This window comes from Hyla sarda, chromosome 7 (genome assembly GCF_029499605.1).
Source record: "Hyla sarda isolate aHylSar1 chromosome 7, aHylSar1.hap1, whole genome shotgun sequence".
NCBI classification, from domain to species: Eukaryota; Metazoa; Chordata; class Amphibia; order Anura; family Hylidae; genus Hyla; species Hyla sarda.
In genome coordinates, this window is record NC_079195.1 from 72,226,760 (window position 1) to 72,252,455 (window position 25,696).

The 25,696-nt window shown below is 41.0% G+C and overlaps 1 protein-coding gene across 6 annotated transcripts in view; it reads right to left on the bottom strand.

The window, feature by feature from the left end:
- The window catches only part of SEMA4G (semaphorin 4G), a 190,800-nt gene that overhangs the window by 35,753 nt on the left and 129,351 nt on the right, over nucleotides 1-25,696 (bottom strand). For all 6 annotated transcript variants that reach the window (XM_056529593.1, XM_056529588.1, XM_056529589.1 and 3 more), the window contains 3 exons: nucleotides 11,868-11,961; nucleotides 8,834-8,947; nucleotides 2,608-2,765 (listed from right to left, as the gene is read on the bottom strand). In XM_056529593.1, coding sequence (XP_056385568.1) covers nucleotides 2,608-2,765; nucleotides 8,834-8,947; nucleotides 11,868-11,961 — 366 coding nt within the window. The remainder of the gene's footprint in view (nucleotides 1-2,607; nucleotides 2,766-8,833; nucleotides 8,948-11,867; nucleotides 11,962-25,696) is intronic.

The following is a 25,696-nucleotide window of genomic DNA, read 5'->3' on the forward strand; positions in this document are numbered from 1 at the left end:
TAGTCTAGGAATTTTACACCCCTCATGTTACATTTTATTATTATTTTTTTTTTATCAACTATTTTTTATTTTATGCATAAATGAAACAGGTACAGGAAATAAAAGATGGTAAAGACACCACACCACTCGGTGGTTATACATTACTCATGTTACATTTTGTGTGCATGGTGCAGGTGTTGGTTATAGAGAAATCTGGAAAGTAGTAAATCACAAGATAAAGTAAAAGGCTGATATCGTAGAGCAATAAAAGACTACTCATCACATAGTACACAGGTGTGGAGTCATAAAACTACACAAAGTTACAAAACATTTAATGCCCACACATATCCTCTCTGATATGGAAAGGCTCCCTGTCGTAATACATCAGTGTCATCCAAGGTCCAGTTTAAGGTTTAGAAATAACGTGAACTGAATAAATGTTGCACAAGAAACAGTCTGAAAAGATCAGTAAAAGAATGAATAACAAAAAGGGTAGATAGAAGTAAACCTAAAAGGTCCAAAACACAATAACCGCCTCCCCCAACACCCCCACCTTGAATGAGATCTACTGGAATAGTAAACAGCAAACACACACACTGGTTTCATAATTTTTTAGGGTATTTTTGTACAGAACGCAGCTTGATATTAGGAAATATTTTATAAGCTATTACATGAAGTGGAATACACATGCATTACAGCTAAAATTTATACAGTATAAAGATATAAAGGTTATCAGATATCTTGTAGGCCCCAAAAAGAAAGTATTGTGCAAGCAGCCTGGTGGTTAAACAATAGGATTCACCCGCACTGGACAAAGACCGTTAAATCCTGTTAACCCAGGGCCACTTTTAGGTAAACCAATGCATGGTAGCTTAATACTTGTACAGGTATTGTACCAGGTTTGTCTATAAAATAGAGTGCTTTCATATTAGTTGATCAAGAAGACTTCTGGGTGACACCACTAACAAAAGTATCGGTCAGACATTCAGTACATGAGAAGCTTGGTTTATACAGCCCGGGCTTCCGGTTACCTCCACGATTGGAGCCTAGAGTTGCGGATTCAGCGGTGAGTGCAGGAAGCCTTTTGTATCTTTGTTTGTGCACACATTTAGTATGCCTTCATATTAGAACTGAAAATGCATAGGCCTTAGTTAGCATTCCATATTCTGTGTGGTAAGCATTTAGCAGAGCGGAGGCTACCATACACCGCAGTCCATATTCGGAGTATGGTTTCGCATGGCATCTATGGAAAAGTGATTTCCCTGTCAATGCTTTACTATACTGTGGGATGACTTCTTCCCATATAGTAGTATGGGTAGATTTTTTAAGAATTGCTGTAACCAATTGTCACTAAAAGTAAAGGTGAATCTAAAGACTAAGGGTAAGGAAAAATTGAAGTTTAAAATATAAAAGTAGATATCCAGCCAAAAGTGGTAGAAATAAAAACTTAAATAAAATATATGCTTACCATTACTACACAAGCCACCCTAACTGAATCAGACCCCCCCATAAACAGCCTTCGAAAATCCAGCTGTGAGCTGCAAAAGACTACACAAACCATCAGCTCCTGCAGCAAGTCACATGGTTAGAGAAGCAGTGAATATAGATGAGGGAGGTGTGTGCCTCAGCCAATCAGGGACAATCACACGCTGCACACTTAAAAAGTACCTGTCACCAAATAAAACTTTTAATACATCGTTCCTTGTGTAATTAGCAGACACTTTCCCATTCACTTGCTTTAAAAATTATCAACATAAATGTGTTTAAAATGTAATAGAAAAATCGCCACTAGGTGGCTCTGTTCTGTTCCCTGCCCCAATTAATACAGTGAGTTTAGTCTCCTCCCGGCCTTGCAGGAGACCAAACTCAGGAAGTGTTTCTCTGCACTGAGCTCGATTGACAGCTGAACAGAGACTCACAGAAAGATGCACAGAGCCTCATTGAAGGCTGCAAAGAGCCTCACTGAAATCTGCTCAGAGCCTCACTTACAGATGCACAGAGCTTGAGGTCTATTCATCACAGCACTGCAACGATGTGAGGGTGGAAGTGGTCCCCCAGTAGGCTTCAATGATGTCATTCCTGCTGGGAAACGCCCACTTTGTCCTGCTGGGAGATTGAACTATTTGAGCAAAAATAAAGGTATGATACAGAGCTTTTTAAAGCTTTTTTTTTTTTTTTTTTTTTTTAAGGATAAGGGTAGGGTGAGTGTTAATAGTAGTAAGGGAGCATAGCCTGAGTTAGTTTAAAAAAGTTTATTTGGTGATTGGTACTTTTTAAGCACTCTTAGCTCTCTGAGCTGAGGAGAAAGCAGTGTGATGCTGCAAAGTGACATGTTGGGCCAAGCAAACTGGTGCCCGACAGTCATCATGTGTCTAAGAACTACTAAACTGCCTTGAGAAAAAGATAAGAGAAACAGGGTATGTGCACAGCAAAGATTACATTCCTACATTGCAAAGTTATATAACTTCAACATGTGCAGCTATATAAATGTCATTTCATTTGGCTGAAGGTCTCATTTAAGAGAAAAGATTTCCATTTTCACAGTTACTCACAATCTAGTTATGTTTTTATAGCTTTGTAATACTATAGCACACGTTACACTGATGAAACTATACAAGTTTGTCTCACCTTGCATACACGAGCTACTCTTGCTACTTTGGTCTTGTCTAGAAACTCTGAAGTTTCTTCCATGATGTTTTCGTTGAAGAAGTAGTAGATTTTATCATCATCTCCTATGGTAGTAGTTAGACTTTCTCGAATTAATTTGGAAGTCACAAACTCGGCATCTAAAAAGAAAACAAATTACTTTTTATTTTAAGTTTGTGTAAACTGTTAAACAGAATATAAAACATAAATGAATGACCTGTGTGTCTCTGTGCAGAGACAAACTAAAGGAAGTGAGGGCAGGACAAGCAGGGCTCTGTGCAGGCTCCTGGTTTGTCAATCATCCTGCTCTGTGAAATGGGGGCATCACAGAGCCCCTGCTTGTCCTCTCTGTACAGAGCCCCTGCTTGTCCTCAGTGCACAGAGCCCCTGCTTGTCCTCAGTGCACAGAGCCCCTGCTTGTCCTCAGTGCACAGAGCCCCTGCTTGTCCTCAGTGCACAGAGCCCCTGCTTGTCCTCAGTGCACAGAGCCCCTGCTTGTCCTCAGTGCACAGAGCCCCTGCTTGTCCTCAGTGCACAGAGCCCCTGCTTGTCCTCAGTGCACAGAGCCCTGCTTGTCCTCAGTGTACAGAGCCCTGCTTGTCCTCAGTGCACAGAGCCCTGCTTGTCCTCAGTGCACAGAGCCCTGCTTGTCCTCAGTGCACAGAGCCCTGCTTGTCCTCAGTGCACAGAGCCCTGCTTGTCCTCAGTGCACAGAGCCCTGCTTGTCCTCAGTGCACAGAGCCCTGCTTGTCCTCAGTGCACAGAGCCCTGCTTGTCCTCAGTGCACAGAGCCCTGCTTGTCCTCAGTGCACAGAGCCCTGCTTGTCCTCAGTGCACAGAGCCCTGCTTGTCCTCAGTGCACAGAGCCCTGCTTGTCCTCAGTGCACAGAGCCCTGCTTGTCCTCAGTGCACAGAGCCCTGCTTGTTCTCAGTGCACAGAGCCCTGCTTGTCCTCAGTGCACAGAGCCCTGCTTGTCCTCAGTGCACAGAGCCCTGCTTGTCCTCAGTGCACAGAGCCCTGCTTGTCCTCAGTGCACAGAGCCCTGCTTGTCCTCAGTGCACAGAGCCCTGCTTGTCCTTTTGAATATGAAAAAACACAAAACAGGGTGCGCTCCTAGTGTGGATGGTATGGTGATAGGCTTAAATGTGGGCAAAAATAGGAGGCTTACCAGATGGTGTTGTGCTCAGAGCACAACACCTCAGCAGGCATATTGACTCGCAGGATGGAAATGGAAGTCAGCAGCCACGGTTTCCTTTCCAGGTTCCTCTCGGTCACTGGATGGGTAGGAGAGAGTAATGGATACAATCCAGGAAAACAGGCATTACCAAACGGCGCTTCTCCTCCTAGGACAGATGCAGGCAGCAGTCCATGTGATGAATAAGTGGAATCTTTATTTTGCAACTTCAAGGAAGAGCTCAGTACGAGCTCGAAACTTCAAGTTTTAAAATAAAGATTCCACTTATTCATCACATGGACTGCTGCCTGCATCTGTCCTAGGAGGAGAAGCGCCGTTTGGTAATGCCTGTTTTCCTGGATTGTATCCATTACTCTCTGCTTGTCCTTTTGTCTCTGCAGAGAGACACACAGGCAATAGCTGCAGGGACACTATTTTTTTACCCAAGAATATACACAATTTTTAATCAATGTATATTACAAATATACATTTAATGGTGTTATCTAAACTATATAAAATGTTTTTGCAAATGACAGGTACACTTTAAAGATTAAAATTAAGATAAAAACAGAGGAAAATGTAAGCTTAGCCTTCATCCCTTGTTGTCCAGTGTTAGAATACACCAAAACTGGTCCAGGTGATGGGGTCCTTGCTGATTAATGGATATATACAGTTTAAAGGGGTACTTTGGCCCTGAGACATCTTATCCCCTATACAAAGCATAGGGTGATAAGATGTCTAATTGCGGGTGTCCCGCCGCTGGGGACCCCCGCAATCATGTATTCGCCACCCACCTGTTTGAGCTGCAGGCCGCAGTGACAGCTCACAAACAGCCGGGTGGCGACCAAGACTCCGCCCCTGAGTGACGTCACCCGTCCCCCTCCCATAGACTTGCAAAGCGGGGGGGGGGGTGACGTCTCACGGGGGCGGAGTCGTGATGTCATGATACTCGGGCCCCGTGATTGCTACCCAGCTGTTTGTGAGCTGGCACTGCGGCCTGCAGCTCAAACAGGTGGGTGGCGAATACAAGATTGCGGGGGTCCCAAGCAGCGGGACCCCCGCAATTAGACATCTTATCACCCTATGCTTTGTATAGGGGATAAGATGTCTCAGGGCCGAAGTACCCCTTTAAACTGTATATATCCATTAATCCAAAGGATAGGGGATAAGATGTCTCAGGGCCGGAGTACCCCTTTAAGAAAATGTCATGCAACTTCTGTCTCCTGGTGGCCATGTTCTCCTTTATCTGGAGACTGCATGATTAGTCTATTAATCTATTATAGCTGACCATGTAACCTTCTGGAAAAGAAGAGGTACCAACAAACAGTGCTTTCCTAGCCAGTTTGTTCTATTCACAACATCCGCACTCCCAAAGATCAGAAACTGATGGCATATTCCAGACATATAAATGTGACAATGATATAATCCTATCCAGAAGTGACATCCTTATGTCACAACAGATAAAGGAATGGGAACAGAGTTCGGCTGGGAATCCAGACAGCTTTATAAAAGGCCAATTTAAAGTCATCTGCCATATTGTAAAATATCACACTGTCCCAGAATCCCCTTTTTTCCCAAATGTCATAACACAGAATGTCAGAGTAGAAGCGTTTTCATATGTTCTGCGGTAAATTATTTACAGTTTTTCCCCATAATGTCACTTGTGCACAAACTCTGAGGTTGAAAAGAGATGACAATATTATTTTCAAAGTCAGTTAAGGCAAAATGGATATATGGGAGAGTCAGGTGTTTGCTGCCTTACAAGAATGTAAGTAAAATGTTTTGGAGTAGTTTGGTGAGAACATTCTTACAATAAGGAGATTGTGACAAAGACCAAGGATCAGTAGACCAACGTTCTTCATAATCCCAAAAATGGTAGAAAAAATTTAGAGATGACGAAACTGGCTTAAATAGGCACTGTCCTTTCTTGCATAGCTCAATAGTTCAAGCAAATATAAGACATATTGTAATATATCTTATTAGACAAAGATGCAAAAATGCTTCTTTTTCCTGTTTTAAGCATCTGAAACAGCCAAGAATCCATTTTTTGTTGGTGTGTAGTCCTCTCTTCCTAGTTCAGATAATCAGTATATTCACACATACAGTCATTGCCGTAAATGTTGGCACCCCTGAAAATTTTCAAGAAAATTAAGTATTTCTCACAGAAAAGGATTGCAGTAACACATGTTTTGCTATACACATGTTTATTCCCTTTGTGTGTATTTAAAATAAACTAAAAAAGGGAGGAAAAAAAGCTTATTGGACATAATTTCACACCAAACTCCAAATATGGGCTGGACAAAATGGTTTGGCAGCCTTTCAAAATTGTGGAAAAATAAGGTTTTTTTCAAGCATGTGATGCTGCTTTAAACTCACCTGGGGCAAGTAACAGGTGAGGAAAATATAAAAACCTGAAAGCAGATTAAAACGAGAGAAGTTCACGCGAACTATCCGTCAATATTTAAATGAAATAATACGCTATGGCAGAAGACCCAGGAGGACCCCACTGCTGACACAGAGACATAAAAAAGCAAGACTACATTTTGCTAAAATGAACTTGAGTAAGCCAAAATCCGTCTGGGAAAATGTCTTATGGACAGATGAGACAAAGATAGAGCTTTTTGGTAAAGCACATCAATCTACTGTTTACTGAAGACGGAATGAGGCCTACAAAGAAAAGAACACAGTACCTACAGTGAAATATGGTGGAGGTTCAATGATGTTTTGGGGTTGTTTTGCTGCCTCTGGCACTGGGTGCCTTGATTGTGTGCAAGGCATCATGAAATCTGAGGATTACCAATGGATTTTGGGTTGCACTGTACAGCCCAGTGTCAGAAAGCTGGGTTTGCATCTGAGATCTTGGGTCTTCCAGCAGGACAATGACCCCAAAAATATGTCAAAAAACAGCAAGAAATGGATGACAACAAAGTCCTGGAGAGTTCTGAAGTGGCCAGCAATGAGTCCAGATCTAAATCCCATTGAACACCTGTGGAGAGATCTTAAAATTGTTGTTGGGAAATAAGTTTGCTGTTGCTGTTGTTCCAATAAGAGAGACCTGGAGCAGTTTGCAAAGGAAGAGTGGTCCAACTTTCCGGCTGAGAGGTGTAAGAAGCTTATTGATGGTTATAGGAAGCGACTGTTTTCAGTTATTATTTCCAAAGGGTCTTCAACCAAATATTAAGTAAAGGGTGCCAATAATTTTGTCCAGCCCATTTTTGAAGTTTGGTGTGACATTAGGTCAAATTTGCTTTTTTCCTCCCTTTTTTGGTTTAGTTCCAATACACACAAAGGGAATAAACATGTGTATAGCAAAACATGTGTTACTGCAATCCTTTTCTGTGAGAAATACTAAATTTTCTTGAAAAATTTCAGGGGTGCCAGCATTTATGGCCATGACTGTATATTGTTTTTCTATATAAATGCAGAATGCTGGATAAAGTAATTAAGCTGTCAAGCATGTAAAGCACACAAATTAAGAAAAAGACATGATTGTTGGGCCTTTTATAGTTATTACTGGTCTTCAGCATGGTGCCCTCTCTTATTCTTTGCCTCCAGCATAGTTTCCCTATTTGATTCATAGTCCGACAGAATCTATTACATTCCTATTCCATAGTATAGCTTCCTATCTCAACCCTAGTCCTGGCATGATTCGACTCTTATTCCTGGTCACCAGCATGGTTCCTTATCTAATTTCTGGTCACATATATGGCTTCCTATCTTACTCTATGGCCCAAATGTATCAAACTGTGTGAGAAAAATAGGAGCAGCTCAGCTTTCACTTTACCAGAGCTTGTTAGCTGAGCTGTGATTGGTTGCTGTGGGAAAATCACTTTTTCGCTCTCACAGTTTGGTAAATCTGGGCCTATATCCCCAGCATGGCTCTTAAACTCAGTATTGGTCCCCTTTATAGATTCCCAGTTCATACTTGTTTCTGTGCATAGCTCCCCATTTAATTTCTATTTTCCATCATGGCTACCCTTCTTATTATTGGTTTCAGAATGTCTCCTCTCCCAGTGCAAGAACTGGGCCGCACCCTCCCTGTCTCTCTCAAAGCCAACTATCCATTTAGCCATCATCTCTCCCTTGATGCCCCTTGTAAGTCTTCTCCTACTCCTCGATCCAGTTTGATGATGTGGAACAGTGCGGATCTACATCCAGATGATTTAGTCCACATCTAACTCCAATGCGTGTCCTTATCAAAGGGGTTTCCATTTAAAAAAAGTTGTCTTTGATCAGACAAGAGAGAAGTCTACTTATAGAGCAGGGCATGGGCATGTTCCATAGACTATAAAATTGGTCACAGAAAAAAAGTAGTCTAGAATGGGGGGGGGGGGGGGTCTATAAAGGGGGGGGGGGGGTTGGCCAGGAGCAATACCACTTAAACCTGTATTGGGCCAGCATTGTTAGGGCCCACCAGAGAAAAAGAACCCACTCAATCTTATTATTATATTATTGCACATACAGTACATATCATAAACAAGATCTAAGATATAAGTGGTCACTGATTCAACCTATAAAAGATAGACCATAATAGCAAGTAATTGGGTAAAAGGGTTTCCTTCCACTGGGCTTCTTAGATCTGAGGATTAGTCTAATGTCAATTATCTCCTATACTTTTCCTGGTACACATTTATTATTTTACAGTGCAGAGCAATTAGTATAGGAAATTATATTAAAAAAAAAGAAAAAAAGAAAAAAAAGGTGTTCTAATGACTTGTCTTAAACGATCAACCTACAGGTGACTTTTAGAACATACATAAATCATATATTCAGTTCTACGAACTGATAAACAAAGTGGGAATAAAGTGAGTGCAGTCCATGGGCTTGGACACAATGGCAACACCTGTGTTTTACAACAAAACAACTGCATTACTGCAAGGTCAATTAGAACTTGGAAGTAATACCATAATTAACAGATGATGAAACAACCAAAACATCCAAATAAACCATTGACATTGAACACATGTAACATTTAATGCTGAAAATACTCAAAGCATTGTTTTTTTCTGCTTTTGTTTTCAAACATATCTTACCCATCAGCCAGTGCAAGGGGGATGCTTCAGTTTTTAAAGAATGTGGAACAATATTCCTTCTTATATCTGGCACACTGTGAAACCCATAGCGAGAAGCGGTGTACAGACCTCCATCTGGAATCAAGAAAACAATTAGCAAGTCAGGGATTAGTTCTTTAATGTAGTAAAAAAAAAAATTATCAGAGGTCTTGAGGAAGCGCTACAGATAGCGTGAAACGTCCCGTTGGCCATGCCTGTATATACGACCTGACTGTTGAATAAATTACATTTTGACACTGAATACATGCGAGTGCCATCAATAATCTTTTACTACAAAAAAATAATAATAATTCAGACATTATCGAGTATAGAAATATCACAAGAAACAGCTCTGCTGAATGGGTAATCTAGTCAAGACTGCTGAGACTACTGTCATCAGTCATGCAGCAGATCGTCCGGCTCTAAACAGGCCCTTTAACGCAGATGTGAACCTGACAATCACTGAGTAGGACTACTGTTGTGCAAGGGCCACAATGATCACCACCCACAATCTATACTGATGGGTTCTTGCACTCTAAGGTTTTCTTATGCATTACTTTAAATGGGTATTGCCTAGTTGCCTAAATAATATTTTTTTCATAATTATAATCAGATACTGACATTATACTTTTTTTCAATCTATTTTTATTTTCTGATTGTAAAATGTTATATTCTACTTTTTGAACATGAATATGGAGCAGCCATCCTGTTTGAGCTGACTTCTATGAGAGAGCGTTGTAGGTATGCTCTGTGATCATCACCTATTGTCATTAGTGGTTCCCTGTTATCTGCCTCTAGCTTTACAATAGAGGTGTAACCTTCCATTGTAAACACATCAATGATAATGAGATGTCTGCTGAGAAATGATATGTATGAAACAAAACTGCAAGATTCCAGGATCTATTTTTAATACAGAAAATAACAAGGAACGTAAAAAAACCCCTATGCCATAAATATGGTTAAAGGGGTACTCCCGTGGAAAACTTTTTTTTTTTTTTTTAATCAACTGGTGTCAGAAAGTTAAACAGATTTGTAAATTACTTCTATTAAAAAAATCTTAATCTTTCCAGTACTTATTAGCTGCTGAATACTACAGAGGAAATGGTTTTCTTTTTGGAACACAGAGAGCTCTGTGTTCCAAAAAGAAAAGCATTTCCTCTGTAGTATACAGACCCTAATAAGTACTGGAAAGATTAAGATTTTTTAATAGAAGTAAATTACAAATCTGTTTAACTTTTTGGCACCAGTCGATTAAAAAAAAAAAAAAAAGGTTTCCACGGGAGTACCCCTTTAAAGGACATCTGCAGCGTTACAAACACTTTTCCCCTATCCTCAAGATAGGGGATTAGTGTTTGAATGCTGGGGCCCCCGTCGATCTCCTGTACGGGGCCGCGGCTCTCCTGTGCAGGGGGCGTGCCAGCCGCAGCATGATGTTGCGGCCGGCACGCCTCCTCCATACATCTCTATGGGAGAGGCGGGGAGGCAGCATTCGTGGCGTCACCGCTGACCTGTAGGTCGACACTACGCGCCTTAGCGCTTATGGCGGCACCGCGTTAGGGAGATGGGGGGGGGGGGGGCGAGCGGTTGGACCCCCCGCGATTAAAAACCTACTCCCCTATCCTGTGGATAGGGGATAAGTGTAATGCCGCTGCAGTTGTCCTTTAACATAAAAACTTCATTTAAACAATAGATCATTTTCAGACAATACTGTACTTTAAAGGAGACCTGTCAGCACTTTTGAGCTATCAAAACTGCTGACAGGCCCATAGAGGACAGAGAGAGAGAAGTCCATACATCCCTTAGTTTCTTTTTGCCATGCAGCTTACATGACCAAGATAAGTGTTGCTGAAGGCCCCAGCCACCACAAGTGCCCAGGGGCGGGATCATCATATAAGATGCCCACAACGCTATGTATTGAGAGTGTTACCAGACCCCTTCTTAGCTAAGACTGATAGCACGAGCATCCAATCTATAGAGCACTCAAACTCGGTCATAGCTGAGAGGAGTGGCAAAATATACGCTCAACAAAAAGTAATTAGGGCACCTAAAATAAAGAGCCTGTCCCTTGTGCACTTGAGGCAGCCAGGAACTTAAACAACGTTTAACTCTGTCATGTAAGTTGCATGACCAAGACCAAAGGTAAAAAAGTCATTTATTGAAAATCCCCTTTAACAACACAAGGTATTTTGACTGAAATGTACAGAAAATGTCCAGAAAGTTTAGCCACTTATCAGTGGCCATTCATTTAAATGCAAGGCCCAAGGGTGCCGTTATAATATATATCATATCTCATATATCATAATAATATATCATATTCAACCCTGCACTAGAGATGTCTATGCAACAATTGCACGGCCCGCCACTGTTTTGCTACATTTATTTAGAGCAGTTCACCAGGCATTCATCAAAGTCCATGCGCCAATTGATAAATTTGGTGCACGACCACCACTTTCCACGCAAATTTTTTTCCTCAAAACTGAACAAAAAGCAAGGTCAGTTTTAATAAATGCCCCTCATAGAATCAAAGATGTTGTTTTACAGATTTGGAGGCCGGTTTCTTCACAAATTAATATGGATAATATTTGTACTTCTTACAATAAAGTGATACATTAACAGTATATATTTCTATTTTTGAAAAAACAGAGTCGCATTTACCATAAACTGTTACCAAAGCCAAACTGTCATCACTTTCGTGCTGCCTAAACCTTACCGGGCTATTCCTGGTGGCTTCTCCCCACCCCACTAGCCTTAATTTATAGATCTCTTCCTGTTTGGATAAAGGGAGAGATCTATCAATCAAGACTGGTGGGGCAGGCAGAAGCCACCGGGGAACACTCTAATGACTAGTTGTTGAGGCAGAATGGAAGTAATAACAGGATCCCTTTAATATGAATAATTCTGACCCGCAATACCAGGCATAGCCAATTTAACAATTGGCCCTGTAAGAGAGGCAGTTATTCTTTTAAGCTCTTGCAAGCCCCTAAATATTGTTATTACTAATACATACACACCTTACCTATTATTAGACCAGTGTATCCGATGACTGGATCATACGGGCACTTCTCTTTCCCATCTTCAAAAGTAGCAGGTAGGAGGAAGGTCTTCACATCCTAAACAAACAAACAAAAAGCTAAGATTAAAGCCACACAGCTGGACCACTAAGGGTAACAGATAAAAGCAAACTGCTAGACTCAAGAGTCATAACTGGCTGTGCTAATGGATGACAAGAGTCCACTCCGGCTTGTTCGGCCAAACCTCTCTCTAGTCTACAAATTTCAATTGTGCTTTGTAATAAAGGTTTTAGTAAAAAGGTGTTTGTTTTCTGTCAGTACCAAAACAATAAGCTACTGGCTTAACGACAAAAGCTCTTTAGAATAAGACTCCAGCTACAGAGGATGCAATGGCGATTAATTGTAGGCACTGCAATATGACCGCAGGTTCATGCTGTGTTTTGCCAACAACAATGGAGTGTAAAAAGCTTATTCACATCTACAGCTGGGCGGCACACAGCTTTTTGCTGAACCACAAATTAGATAAGATGTGTATGTGCACAGGCAAACTTACCACCACCTAGGAGACTGAGAAAACGTATAACTAGATTTAAAGGGAAAAAGTCAAAGTGGCATTTTTCATATAGGTAAAGTATAGGATTTGAAGATTTAGACTGCCAAGCCTGTATGGAGGCAATGATAAGAGTAATCTTATCTTAAAGGGGTACTCCACTGCTAGATATCTTATCCTCTATCCAAAGGATAGGGGATAAGATGTCTGATCGCGGGGGGTCCCGCTGCTCGGCCCCTCCGACAATCTTCCACAGCACCCGGTGTTCTAAACAAATACGAGATTCCTGCGGCAGTGGTCGTAACTTTATGGACACTCCCCCTAGTTTTGTTACGCCATGCTCCCTCCATTCATGTCTATGGGAGGGGGTGTGTCAGCTGACACGGCCCCTCCCATAGACATGAATGGAAGGGGAGTGGAGTGACTTCACCAGGGGTGTACCTGTGACGGCATGATCACGGCCTTCGGCTCCGAGCGTTCTGAACAAAATGTTTACCTATCCGGCTCTGGACAGTTCGTGACACGGACGGAGGTGTCAGCAGAGAGCACTGAGGAAATTCAAAAAGAAAAGAACTTTCTCTGGAGCATACAGCAGCTAATAAGTACTGGAAGGATTAAGATTTTTAAATAGAAGTAATTTACAACAAATTTAGTAATTTGTTCAACTTTCCGACACCAGTTGATTTAAAAAAATTGTTTTCCACCGAAGTACCCCTTTAATTTCCCTACAGTGCTCAGGGATGTGGAATTCCTATTGCCCGACGCCCGGGACATGAAGTTTCGGGCGCCGGGCAGGTGAATTTTTCCGGCCCTTATCCCAGCTTTGGGCAAGCAGAGCCGGACCTGACAAGCGCTGCGGCGCTCTGCAGTCTGTATGGAGCGGGCTCCTGACTCGTACCCGCTCCATACTCTGCAGATGAGAAGCTGTGCATGCCCAATCTCCCGTGCTCTGCCTTCTTTCTCCCCGTGCAGACCTGCATCCTCTGCCTTCACTCCACACAGCTCTAGCTTCGCAGAGCTGAGGGAAGGAGCAGACGCAAGTCTGCACGGGGCGCAAGTTTCCACTTCACCGCTAATAGCCAGCATGCGGCAAATGCTGCGGCTGGCTATTAACCCCTTAGATCGCCGCTGTCAAAGCTGACAGCGGCGTCTAAAGGGACATGTGTATGCTCCCTGGTGGGCTAGTGGGGTGGATCGCCCCCCCCCCCCCCCGCAGAGTGATCGCAGGGGGGAGAAACACTATAGAGGTGGCCGGAGGGCTTACCTCTGTTCCCTGCCATCCCGCGGCTCTGTCATTGATAGAGCCTGGCTTGACTAGGCTCTATCAATGGATCGCAGAGCACACAGATCAATTGAGTTCAATAGAATCTATTGATCTGTATGAGGAATCTAATGATTCCTCCTAAAAGTCTAATAAAGTGTAAATAAATAAAAAAAAGTTTTAATAAAAGTTTAAAAGACACACATTAACCCCTTTTAGGTTAAAAGTTCAAATCACCCCCTTTTCCTATATAAAAACATGCAAACATAATAAAAATAAACATATTTGGTATCGCTTCGTGCGTAAATGTACGACCTATTAAAATATAACATTATGTATCCCGTACGGTAAATGTAAAAAAAAAAATACCAAACCACTGAATTGCAATTTTTATAATATCCCCAGAAAAAAAGTTAAAAAGCGATTAAAAAGTCAGATCAATACCAAAATGGTACCGATACAAAAAACGGATTATGGCGCATAAAATGAGCCCTCATACAGCCTGGTATGTGGGAAAAAAATAAAGCTACAAGGGTCAAAAAATTGCAATAAAAAAAAAAATTCGAAAAAGTTCAGATTTTTTTTAAATTTGTAAAACATGACGTAAACCATACAAATCTGGTATTGCTGTAATCAGGCGGCCTAAAGTATCAAAACAACATGTTATCTCAACCACAAGTAAATGGCGCAGAAAAGAATCACCAAATCTGCAAAATTATCTTTTACTATTTCAATTTCACTTCACCTAATATATATATATATATATATATATATATATACAGACAAAGAATAAGTCAGCCAGCACTTTAGTTGATACCAAACTATTATATGGACCTGGCCTACAGGTGCACGCTACTAGGCTAGATATATATACTAGGCTACCTTATCGCGGTGGGACGGTCCAAGCTATTTGACCGCCGGCGGAGACAAATTTGCGAGCTAAGTGCCTCACTATTTCATAGTTTCACATTTGCATCTATTACACCATAGCTATATAGCTCTCCATGTTTTAACTGCATATTCATGTTGCACCTATATCCTTGTGCTGGCAGTGTGCTGCTGTATTCTTCTGTTGCTGTATATATATATATATATATATATATATATATATAGATATATATATTATTATTATTTTTTTGTGTGTTTTTTTTTTTGTGGTCCAGAGAATATGTTATTGAAAAATTAAAAGGTATCATTATAGTAGGTAGTTATGGCTATTATAGGGCGAGGAGGAAAAAATTAGAGCGTAAAAGCGAAAATTGGCCTGGACAAGTGGATCGTCATGAGGGACAAGTAGATTTTGCTCCATTTTAGTCCCGTGGACAAGTAGTTTTTTTAATAAAATTTCCACACCCCTGGTGCTACTAGAGGCTAAGTGGAGCATTTCGCTGTGTCTGATGAAGTCAACTGGCTGTTTGTATAATGCATTTACGTGCTGAGTCCCTCAGAGCTAGTGGCAACGTTTGACATAGTCCACTCTGGTGTAAAGATGAGGCAATTCTTTTCTATTATAATGGGGACATCTATAGCAGTAAGTATGAGGGTCTTGCAATAGTTTAATAATTGAGGTACAGTATCTGTAGTGCACATAAATGGTCATGACGTATGAAGCTAATAGCAAAATGATGTAATAAGACTTCACAACTTATCCGCAAAGATTAGATGATTGAAAGGTTCCCTTCCTTGTTCTACTAGGCACAGCCACTATGAAATATTCTTAAAGGGGTACTCCACCCCTGGACACCTTATCCCCTATCTAAAGGATAGGGGATAAGATGTCTGATTGCGGTGGGTCCGGCCGCTGGATCAGACATCTTATCCCCTAACCTTTGGATAGGGGATAAGATGTTCAAGTGTGGAGTACCCCTTTAACTGTGCCTTGTGAAACAATGAAGCGGGCACAACTCTTACTGGAGCACCAAAGCCCCCTTAATCAGCTGATCGGCACAGATGCCAGAAACTGAACCCCGCATTAGACTTTACCCAAGGCCTGGAAAACCCCTTTATGCCTCCAATCCCATGTAACACTTATCATGTAAGTCATGTCTTCGCTGGTGGTTAGCCCACAGTCCTTGTATGTTGGGTTTATGGCACTTAAAGCTATCCCTCTGCTCCTTTGAAAATACCTTATTATAACAGTGCTTTGGTCACGCCTGGTAAGTGTTTTTCTTTTTTATTATACTACATTAAGCCGCATGAGCATCTGTGATAGAAAGAATTAAATTGTCAAGACAATTTCAGAACTGTTAAAGACGTTTTGCTAATTACATTGCAGCTCAAATAAGGTTAGAAATCGCAGTGTGATGAATTCCTGGAAGAGAGAATTAATAAGTCAGAACGGATTCTTGGATCACACTAGTGGTGCATTCTCTAAAATGATTTCTCAATCCCCACAGGCTGACTTTTAAAAGCAGACTTTGGAATTTCAGCTATTTTTTATATTATTATTTTTTTTTTAAAGCTGATGAAATGTTTGCTCTTTGACCAAATGACACAACTAAGAGTAAAAAAAAAGTCTGACAAGATTTTGATCAGTGAGGATCTGGGTTCTAAGACCCCCCACTTATAGCTAAAATAAAGGGGCAGAAGAAGCTGAGAACTGTGCCCCTTTGGCTGTATTCTTTTATGCTCAGCTGATCTTTAGATATATGGGCAGAGAGGTGTACAGACCCATAAAAAGTCCATACACCACGAACCATGCCTTGCCGAGAATCAGACAAGCAGAGCTAAACACAGCTGAAGGGGCAATGTTCGACTGAGTGCCTCCTCGTTTTCTCGATAGGTGGGGGTCTCGCCCACCAATTAAAACTGACATGTAAAATTTTTTTCAAAGGTTACTCATGCGAGCATAGTACTGAATACTGAGCATCAAACCAGCCTTGATGCTGATGACACTGAGCAGAGCAGAGATGATTTTCTATATAAGCAATATACAATGTTTTAAACCACAGAATTTGGAATCCGATCTGAACACCCCAAGACTATAGAACTAGCAAATAGCTACTATTTGTATATGTCTAAAATGTGTCTTTCTAAGAGGAATATCCTGCCTTTATTTCATGTAATTTATGTTCCATTTGTATTCTACTTTGTAAAACTTTTGACGAGTTGAGTCACTCAATTGGCCTTCTGTGCTTAGTGCCTTTTTATTATTATCATTAAAAACATAACTAGGCATCACATGTAAAAACCCATCTTTCTCAATCTACAAAAATTTACTTAAAATCGGCTCATGTACTGTGTTTAGCTGATGTTTTGGCAGAATAAAGAAAAATTGCATCTAATAAAAACAATACACTCCCATTTCCATTCTAGTAAAATAATAAATAGTATAGTAAAATATAGTTTATGTCCATTTGTAAGCCTTTTGTTTTGTTTTCATCTTTGGTCTATGATTTGTACTGTACCTTATATCTACAGTAGTATAGATTATAAGCTAAAAAATCTGAAGAAAATAGAACAGCCAATCACTCACCAAATAGTTCTTTTTTCAGGCTTTATTTCATGCCGATGATAATACTCACATACATGGGGGATACAAAAGGGAAGAGCAGGGGGGTACAGTGGCAACAAGCTCCGTTTCACATACTTAAGTGCTTCGTCCGGCCATGATGGCAGGACGAAGCACTTAAAGGAGTAGTCCAGTGGTGACCCAGTGGTGAACAACTTATCCCCTATCCTAAGGATAGGGATAAGTTTGAGATCGCGGGGGGTCCGACCGCTGGGGCCCCTTTCGATCTCCTGTATGGAGCCCGGCAGCCCGCGGGAAGGGGGCGTGTCGACCTCCGCACGAAGCGGCGGCCACGCCCCCTCAATACAACTATATGGCAGAGCCGAAGCGCTGCCTTCGGCAATCTCCGGCTCTGCCATAGAGATGTATTGAGGGGGCGTGTCGGCCGCCGCTTCATGCGGAGGTCGACACCCGCTATCTGGCTGGAGAGCCTGGCCCCCGTACAGAGAGATCGCAGGGGGCCCCAGCGGTCGGACCCCCCGCGATCTCAAACTTATCCCCTATCCTTAGGATAGGAGATAAGTTTTTCACCACTGGACTACCCCTTTAAGTGTGCGAAACGGAGCTTGTTGCCACTGTACCCCCCTGCTCTTCCCTTTTGTATCCCCCATGTATGTGAGTATTATCATCGGGAAAAAAAGCCTGAAGAAAGAACTATTTGGTGAGTGAAGGGCTGTTCTATTTTCTTCAGATTTTTGATGTGAACGTGCTATACATTCTTAAGCCAGAGCACCACCAACACAACATTAGCAAGTACCAATACGACAGAGCCCAGGTCCTGATATCCCGAGTTTCTTAAGGGGACAGCCGCAGTGCCGAACGGACTATTATCTCTATATGTTTCTTAGATTATAATCTAATGTATGTGGAGCAGCCTGACAGTCCACTCATGACAGACCTCAATGAAAATGATAGATTTCTATATTTCCAATCTACTGTTCTGTTGGGAGAGTGCCTGGGGATGACTTATTCCCTTCTTTATATTCAAATAAAAAATGTACATTACATTGGGCCCTGCTGATCATGTACCTTTATGGGTCTGGAGTAATAGCTGCCGGCCAAACAAGTGTTCAGCAACATCTGATGTGTATGACCAGCCTTCGTTTTACCAGAACTGTAGTTCATATGGTTGTCATATGCGTGCAGACACTAACATTTTGCATACATTCAGCTAAGGCCGCAGACTGGGTATTGCCAATGTCATATAGAAACTAATGACTGCATTTACTTCTGCAATTTATGGTATGAATGAGATCATTGGGTCACAATCCTCTGAAAACTCACACAAAGAAATTCACTGAGAATACGAAAATATGTAGTAACTTACTGAGACAAAAAAGACACTGCTAAATCCAACGTTTTTCTTCACATATGCAGAGAAGTTTAATACAATCTATTCTTCCCTGTCAGACGGGGAGACGGTAATGTCATTGTTCTTCAATAGAATTGCATACCTAAGGTCAAAGGAAAGATCTAACCCCATGATCACTACTATAACTCATACCTCTACTATATGTGGTACTAACAACAACATATCTTTCTGTAAAGAAACCGTACCCTCGTGACAGTCATTATACCGAGCATATGATCACGTCATGAGTCCATTCCACAAAAGACTGACTTCAATTATTTTTTTTTTAAGATTTATTTTTCTCATTTTTAAGCAAAACAAAATAAATCAATAACAACAGCAACAACAGTGTCAGACTGTAGATAACCCATATTGCATATATATATCAGAGTAAGCGCCTGTTACAAGCATTTTGAAGAAAGGCACCAAACAGCATGAACAAAATGAACCTGGCATGGAGATTGTGAAAAGTGCAGCAGAGCAGGCAGACACTGTTCGATCAACAAAACTAACAAACGTGCCCATCACATAGAAGAACACTGATATATACACAATCACACTAGTAACTCATGTGCCCAACCGAACCCACCGAGGAAAGATGGTTAGTTACCCTTTTAAAGGGGTACTCCACCGGAAAACATATTTTTTTTTTTTAAAGTTAAACAGATTTGTTACTTCTATTAGAAAAGCTTAACCCTTCCAGTACTTATCAGCATCTGTATGCTACAGAGGAAGTTCTTTTCTATTTGAATTTCCTTTCTGCCTGACCACAGTGCTCTCTGCTGACACCTATGTCCATGTCAAGAACTGTCCAGAGCAGGAGCAAATCCCCATAACAAACCTCTTTTGCTCTGGACAGTTCCTGACATGGACAGAGGTGTCTGCAGAAAGCACTTTGGTCAGACCGAAAAAAAAAACTTCAAAAAGAAAATAACTTCCTCTGTAGTATACAGAAGCTGATAAGTAGTGGAAGGATTAAGATTGTTTAATAGAAGTAATTTACAAATAAGTTTAACTTTCTGGCACCAGTTGATTTAATAGAAAATGTTTTCCAGTGGAGTACCCCTTTAAAGAGGATCTGTGGTATTTTCTAAAAATGTATTTTAGATAGCTTAGGGGGGCTGACCACATACATGTCAACTGTTTGTTGTCGTCCCTATCCTCCCATTCTGGGAAGTTAGGGGGTGTAAATCCATCAGATGGGCTTGTATCTAATTATGCTATGTTGTGCTCGCTTTATAGACATTGAATGTCGACTGCACTCACAGTCAACGATGGACATTGGCGATTATCCCAGTGAACTTAATTAACTCCTTAAGTGCCATGATCAATAGTGATCATGTCACTAAAGAGCTTCAATGACTGTTCCCTGCCCGAACAGCATTTATTCAGGGGTCTGATCAGTTTACATGCCTGCCGGAGGCCTCCTTACCTGGTCCGTCCAGGTCCCAGGGCAATCTGCTGATAGAGCCTGCCTTCAAATATTATATATCAGAAAACTAATGTATGACTGATTGACTTGATAAGACTCTCCCAATGAGTTTGGTAGTGCACTTAACAAATGAGGTCTGTCAGCTTGCAGTTATACTGTTTCCGTGATCATTTTGTTTCACAAATATTTAAGGAAAATAAATGCCAAAAAAAAGATCAAAATCACCTACAATGATAAAATGTTATGTATTCGAAAGACTGCATAATTCTGGCCATATGTAACTATGGCAACATTTCCCACGGCTCCATGAGTTAGCTTCATACTGTCATGTTCATGATAAACAAATAAGATGCTGTACGCCAATTCACATATCCCTATGAAGAGAATTATGACCGGTCACTTAAGTAAATATAATTATGCTCTGGGCTTCAATGTGTCCTAGTTTTTCCAGAATAGCCTGAAAATTCAAGTTTTTCTTTAAGATCTCAATATATACTGCATACACTTTAAAATGAAAAAAATAAATAGCTTCTAATAATCCGGCATTAATGAAGCTTTATTGATTTTGCAATAAAGGAATTTTTCAATTTAAAAGTAATTGGAAATACACAAAATGAATTTTACTTGATATCCTAGTTCCAATATTGCAGAAATATTAAATATTGTCCGAGATTCATCATTCTGTCTAAAGGTAAAAATTGTCTGGTTTTGCCTATAGGAACCAATCACAGATCTGCTCTTATACCTTCATGCGCTCTGGTAAAATAAAAGCTGAGCTGTGATTGGTTGCTATGGGCTAAACCAGACAGATATATATGTAACTATGATATGGTTTCAGGCAGAATGATAAATCTGGGCCAATGTGTATGATCTTAGGGTCAGGTTCTACATCTATGGCTAATTCCATTAGGCAGAATTGCTGTTACAACAGGACAACCCAATTAACTGAGAGTGAAGAGTGTAAAAAACCTTAAAGGAAAACAATCATCCTGTTCATCCACACTAAACCCAATACACCAGGTTATAGTGCGGATGATCAGGAGACCGATGCGGGGTCTCTGACTAATCTAAATACCTTCAGTCTGGTCCCTCTGAAGATCCTCTTCTATTCCCGCTGAATCGGGCACAGGAGGTGGTCCTGCTGGGAGAATTTAAATATTCATGGGCGTTGGTCACGTGAGCGCTTAGTAGGCACAAGCACTCACGTGACCAGCGGCCATGAATATTCAAATTCCCCCGGCAGGACCACCTCCAGCGTGCAATTCAGCAAAGATAGATGATCTTTAGGGGGACTGGGTGCCAGAATGAAGGTATGTTTATTAGTCAGAGACCCCGCATCGGTCTCCTGTTCATCCACACTATAACCCAGTGTATTGGGTTTAGTGTGGGTGAACAGGATGACCATTTTACTTTAATATTTCTGCCATAACTATACCACAGAGGAACCTATACAGAAGAGCAAAAGTGGAATAAACAATAAGAGACTAGCTAACTGATTGTAACACACACAGACAAAAATATGACAGCATGTGAGAGGATCGCAAAGAGATTTACATATGGACTAGAACAATGGATTCATTTCAGAGCTTTGAGGACTTACCGCTGGTGACTTTGTGTTATATAGTTAAAGGCACAGGATAGGGGATAACTTGCGGATCAGTGGTATCCAACCGCTGGGATGCCCATTAATTATCAGTACGAAGGTCAATTGTTCCTAAAGTGAATGGAGTGGAAGTGGGAATGCTTGGCCACTGCTCTTTTCACTGTCTATGGGACTTCTAAACAAAGTCAAGATTAGTGCACAGCAATGTTCATAAGTCATCTAGTAGAGTGGAGTTGTGGCCAAGCGCGCACGCTGCAGATCCATTCACTTAGGGGACAAATGACCTCCATTTCATGATTAGTGAGGGTCCCAGCGGTCAGACGCAACTGATCTGCTAGTTATCTTCTATTCTGTGCGTAGGGGATGACCTCTTTAAACAAATTAATTCAAAGCTATAATAATTAACTCTTAAATGCACCGCATGAGTACATATTACAGACACAACATGTATACCTGGGGTACAGAAGGCCTTATTGGACATGTAAAGGAAATGGGCCACAAAATGGATCAAGAGCAGCTATCTGTTCTGGAAGACATGATGTTGCTTCTCATAGCATCATCTAGAAAATTGCTAGCATTGCAGAGACAAAATCTAAGCAATAGCAGAAACTTAACTTCCATTAATAGAGCACCTTTGAAGTACATAGCAAGCTGCAGATCAAATGTAGAAACAATTCCAACTTATTGATCTAACTATTTTCTTCACAAGCAGGGTCCTGGCAGTGGCGTTTCATCGTATACACAAAACATTAACAAGCGTCAGCGGGGAACAGTTACTCCATTGGTGTTTACATAGATAAAAGGGACATGTCTTCCATCAAGCCTTTTTATTTTCTGCATTAAACATGAGAAATCACAGAAGTATAAACATGAAATAAAAAGGAAGCAACAGACGCTACATCATGAATGAACCGAGGGGTTAATGACCTTGCTTATAAATATACAATCTGCAATGAAACCTTAGCTTTTGATTATAGAGGGTACATACTTCTCTATATGAAGGGCACATGTACCCTTGTTTGGGCACGACAACATCTGGTGTGTTCTAAACATATACAAAATATAAACACACACACATATACACACATATATATATATGTATATATATATATATATATTTATATACACACACATGTACTATACTAATGGAGGTCTTATTTCAAGCCCTAAAGCTACAGTACCCATATTTCTCCACAAATAACACATTAAAGCCCTACACTCAATTTATCCAGGAAGACCCATAAAACCTCCTTAAGACATCAGTAAATCAATACATGAACGTTAATGGCAATAAATGTAGGTTGCTCTAAACAGTTAAGCTGTTTGTAAGTCAATTCAATCATGTCGAAGTCATGCATGTTTCAGGGAATGTGTGGCTGTCAATATGGCTGCCTTGAGATCGATAAAAGGCAATAAAAGGTTATAGTCACATTACATATCTTATAAAGCTATAATGTTGACATTACACATTAAACATAATCCATCTTTCCTAGAAAGTTTTTTTTCAACAAGTTTTTTTGCTATTGGATCACTATAGGGCATACATAAAAAGGTGGCCAACAACCCAAAGAGCCATGCTGAATTGTTGAAGATTTTGTGCCTTTGTTTTACCCAACTTGCTTGATAGTAAAACTGTAGCAATTCTTATTGTTATGACAGAATTTTTCATTTATCAGTAATCCATGTTACATTTAAAAGAAGCAGATTCCATTGGTCAGAACTGATCATTTTAGCATAATAAATTAATACTTATAGTTCTGTGGGTTGGAAAACACCTTTTTACATAAAAGAAGAAATAATGACCGAGAAAAAATTGTATTACAATCCTAGGACATCCAGCAAAGTGTTGTAAGGCTGGGTTCACATATGTCCGTCATCTGGCTCAGTGAATCCAGCCTAAAACCGGCCGTAACTGATGCCACAACTGATGATGAAGGGCATCAGTTGGCATCAGTTGTTTACCATCCAACATTTATTAACTGTTCAGGCTGGATAAACACAGCAAGCTGCAATCCCGAACATCCAGCGTCCAACTTGAGAAGCCAGATGTATGTGAAAAAAATAAATAAATACAACAAATCTGGTCCAAGTAAAGTATGCCTTTATTTTACATCCTAAACTATTTTGCGAAACGGGATAGGGGATAAGTGTCTGATTGCGAGGGGGGGGGGGGGATCCGAACGCTGGGACCCAATCTGCTGTACGGGGCCCCGGCTGACATGCCACCTCTATGTATCTCTACGGGAGAGGTGGAGATGCAGTGTTGCGTTCCCAACTCTCCCATAGAGATGAATAGAGGGGGTGTGTCTGTTGACCTCTTAGTGAGATCGACGACACGAGCATTAGCCGCGGCAGTGTCGGGTCCCAGTGGTCGGACACGTAACCCCTATCCTGATGAGTTGTCTATGGTTGCAGTACTCCACATAATCCTAGTACTCCTAGTAATAGGTGAAAGAACTTGTCAGCCAGTGTTAAAGGGGTACTTCTTGTTCCGAACGCTTGGAGTGGGCGTTATTGTGACCTCATGGCTACGCCCCCTCAATGCAAGTCTATGGAAGGGTGCGTGACGGCAACCACAAGGCATCTACACTATTTCCAACTGAACGCAATTATCTTGCCATGTCCTCCTCTGCATAAGAAAAAAAGAAATATCTGACTAAAAATATAGGCTATACCGATGTTTGCTATCTTTATCTAACGGGGACATAAATCTTTGTATGAAGTGGCAGCAATACACAAAATAGATACCTTTAATAGAGCACAACACTGTATGTCCACTGTTTAAACTAGTTACATCTTATTCCTAGTCTATCAATCTGTATAATAGCCTGCTATTAGTTGGAATAGGTTTAGGAAGTGATGAAAAGGTTAATAAGGTTAACTATACTAAACAGCTATAAGACTGTCATCTTCTCATTACATTGCAGATTTACAGACCGCTTACAACCATTCCCAATGACCCTTAGGCTTTTCTATTACACAGACACAACAATGATTTGGACAGACTTCAAGGTGCAGTGATGCCTGCAAGTCTCCAGAGATAATTTTAACACTTCCTAAGAAAACACATATATATATATATATGGACTGGAGAGCCATCCCTCTTATGGCTTATGATGACAACACACCAGTCTCTTTGGATACTACGTGCATCATCGTACCTCACTGGAAGCCTACCAAACTGCAAATATATGGAGAAACTCAAAACCCAGAATGCCATATAAGAAAATGGTGGTGGGTCTGCATCTCTTCACAGATACCCATAACTATTAGAAACTGGCCTTAGTCTGCATTAAAGTGTTTGATACTTTTTTTTACCTGCCCTTAATAGAAAATAGCTTAGATATTTACCATATATAAAAAAACGACTACATTGTCTCCAACCCTATACTAGATGCCCTACTGTATGTCACCAGTTGTTAAAGGTTGGTCGCTTTTGTTACATGGGTACTTTGACACCTGACGATAAGCTGATCACAGGGTGCTGAAATGGGAGTTTCAAACATTAGGTTTAAAATTCCCTGCAGCGCCATTGTAGGGGAAATTAAGTATTACACATTTCTCATTAAAATTCATAGGCTGCCTGTGTAATGGACTGACATTATACAATACTTTAATTTTTTTGTAGAACGGTACAACTGGACAACGCGTTTCGGCGTGCTCTCACGCCTTCCTCAGGTCCACAAAAAATTTTTTGTGGCGTCCTGTGTATGGATTGCTGTGTGTTGGCGGCATCAAAAATGTTTTTGTTGTGGACCTGAGGAAGGCGTGAGAGCACACCGAAACGCGTTGTCCAGTTGTACCGTTCTACAAAAAAATTAAAGTATCCTGTGTACCCATTGGAATCTGGACTCTATCTAACAGTAGCGCTTGGGAGACAGAACCCCCGCATTTTCTGTGCTTCCTTTTCCTATATTGTCTTCTCTGTGACCCTGATCTGGGGATAATGGACAAGGGGGAACCAAGCAGCAAGCTGTAACAGCCCACCTCATACCGCGCCAGAGTCGTGCCATACTCGCCGCATAATTCTTGGAGGTCAGTGCCACTGCACAGGTGTGGTGGTGGGTTTTCTCCTTCTCTCTTTTTTCAACCGAGAAACATCCAACCTACTACGCCAGAAAACGCC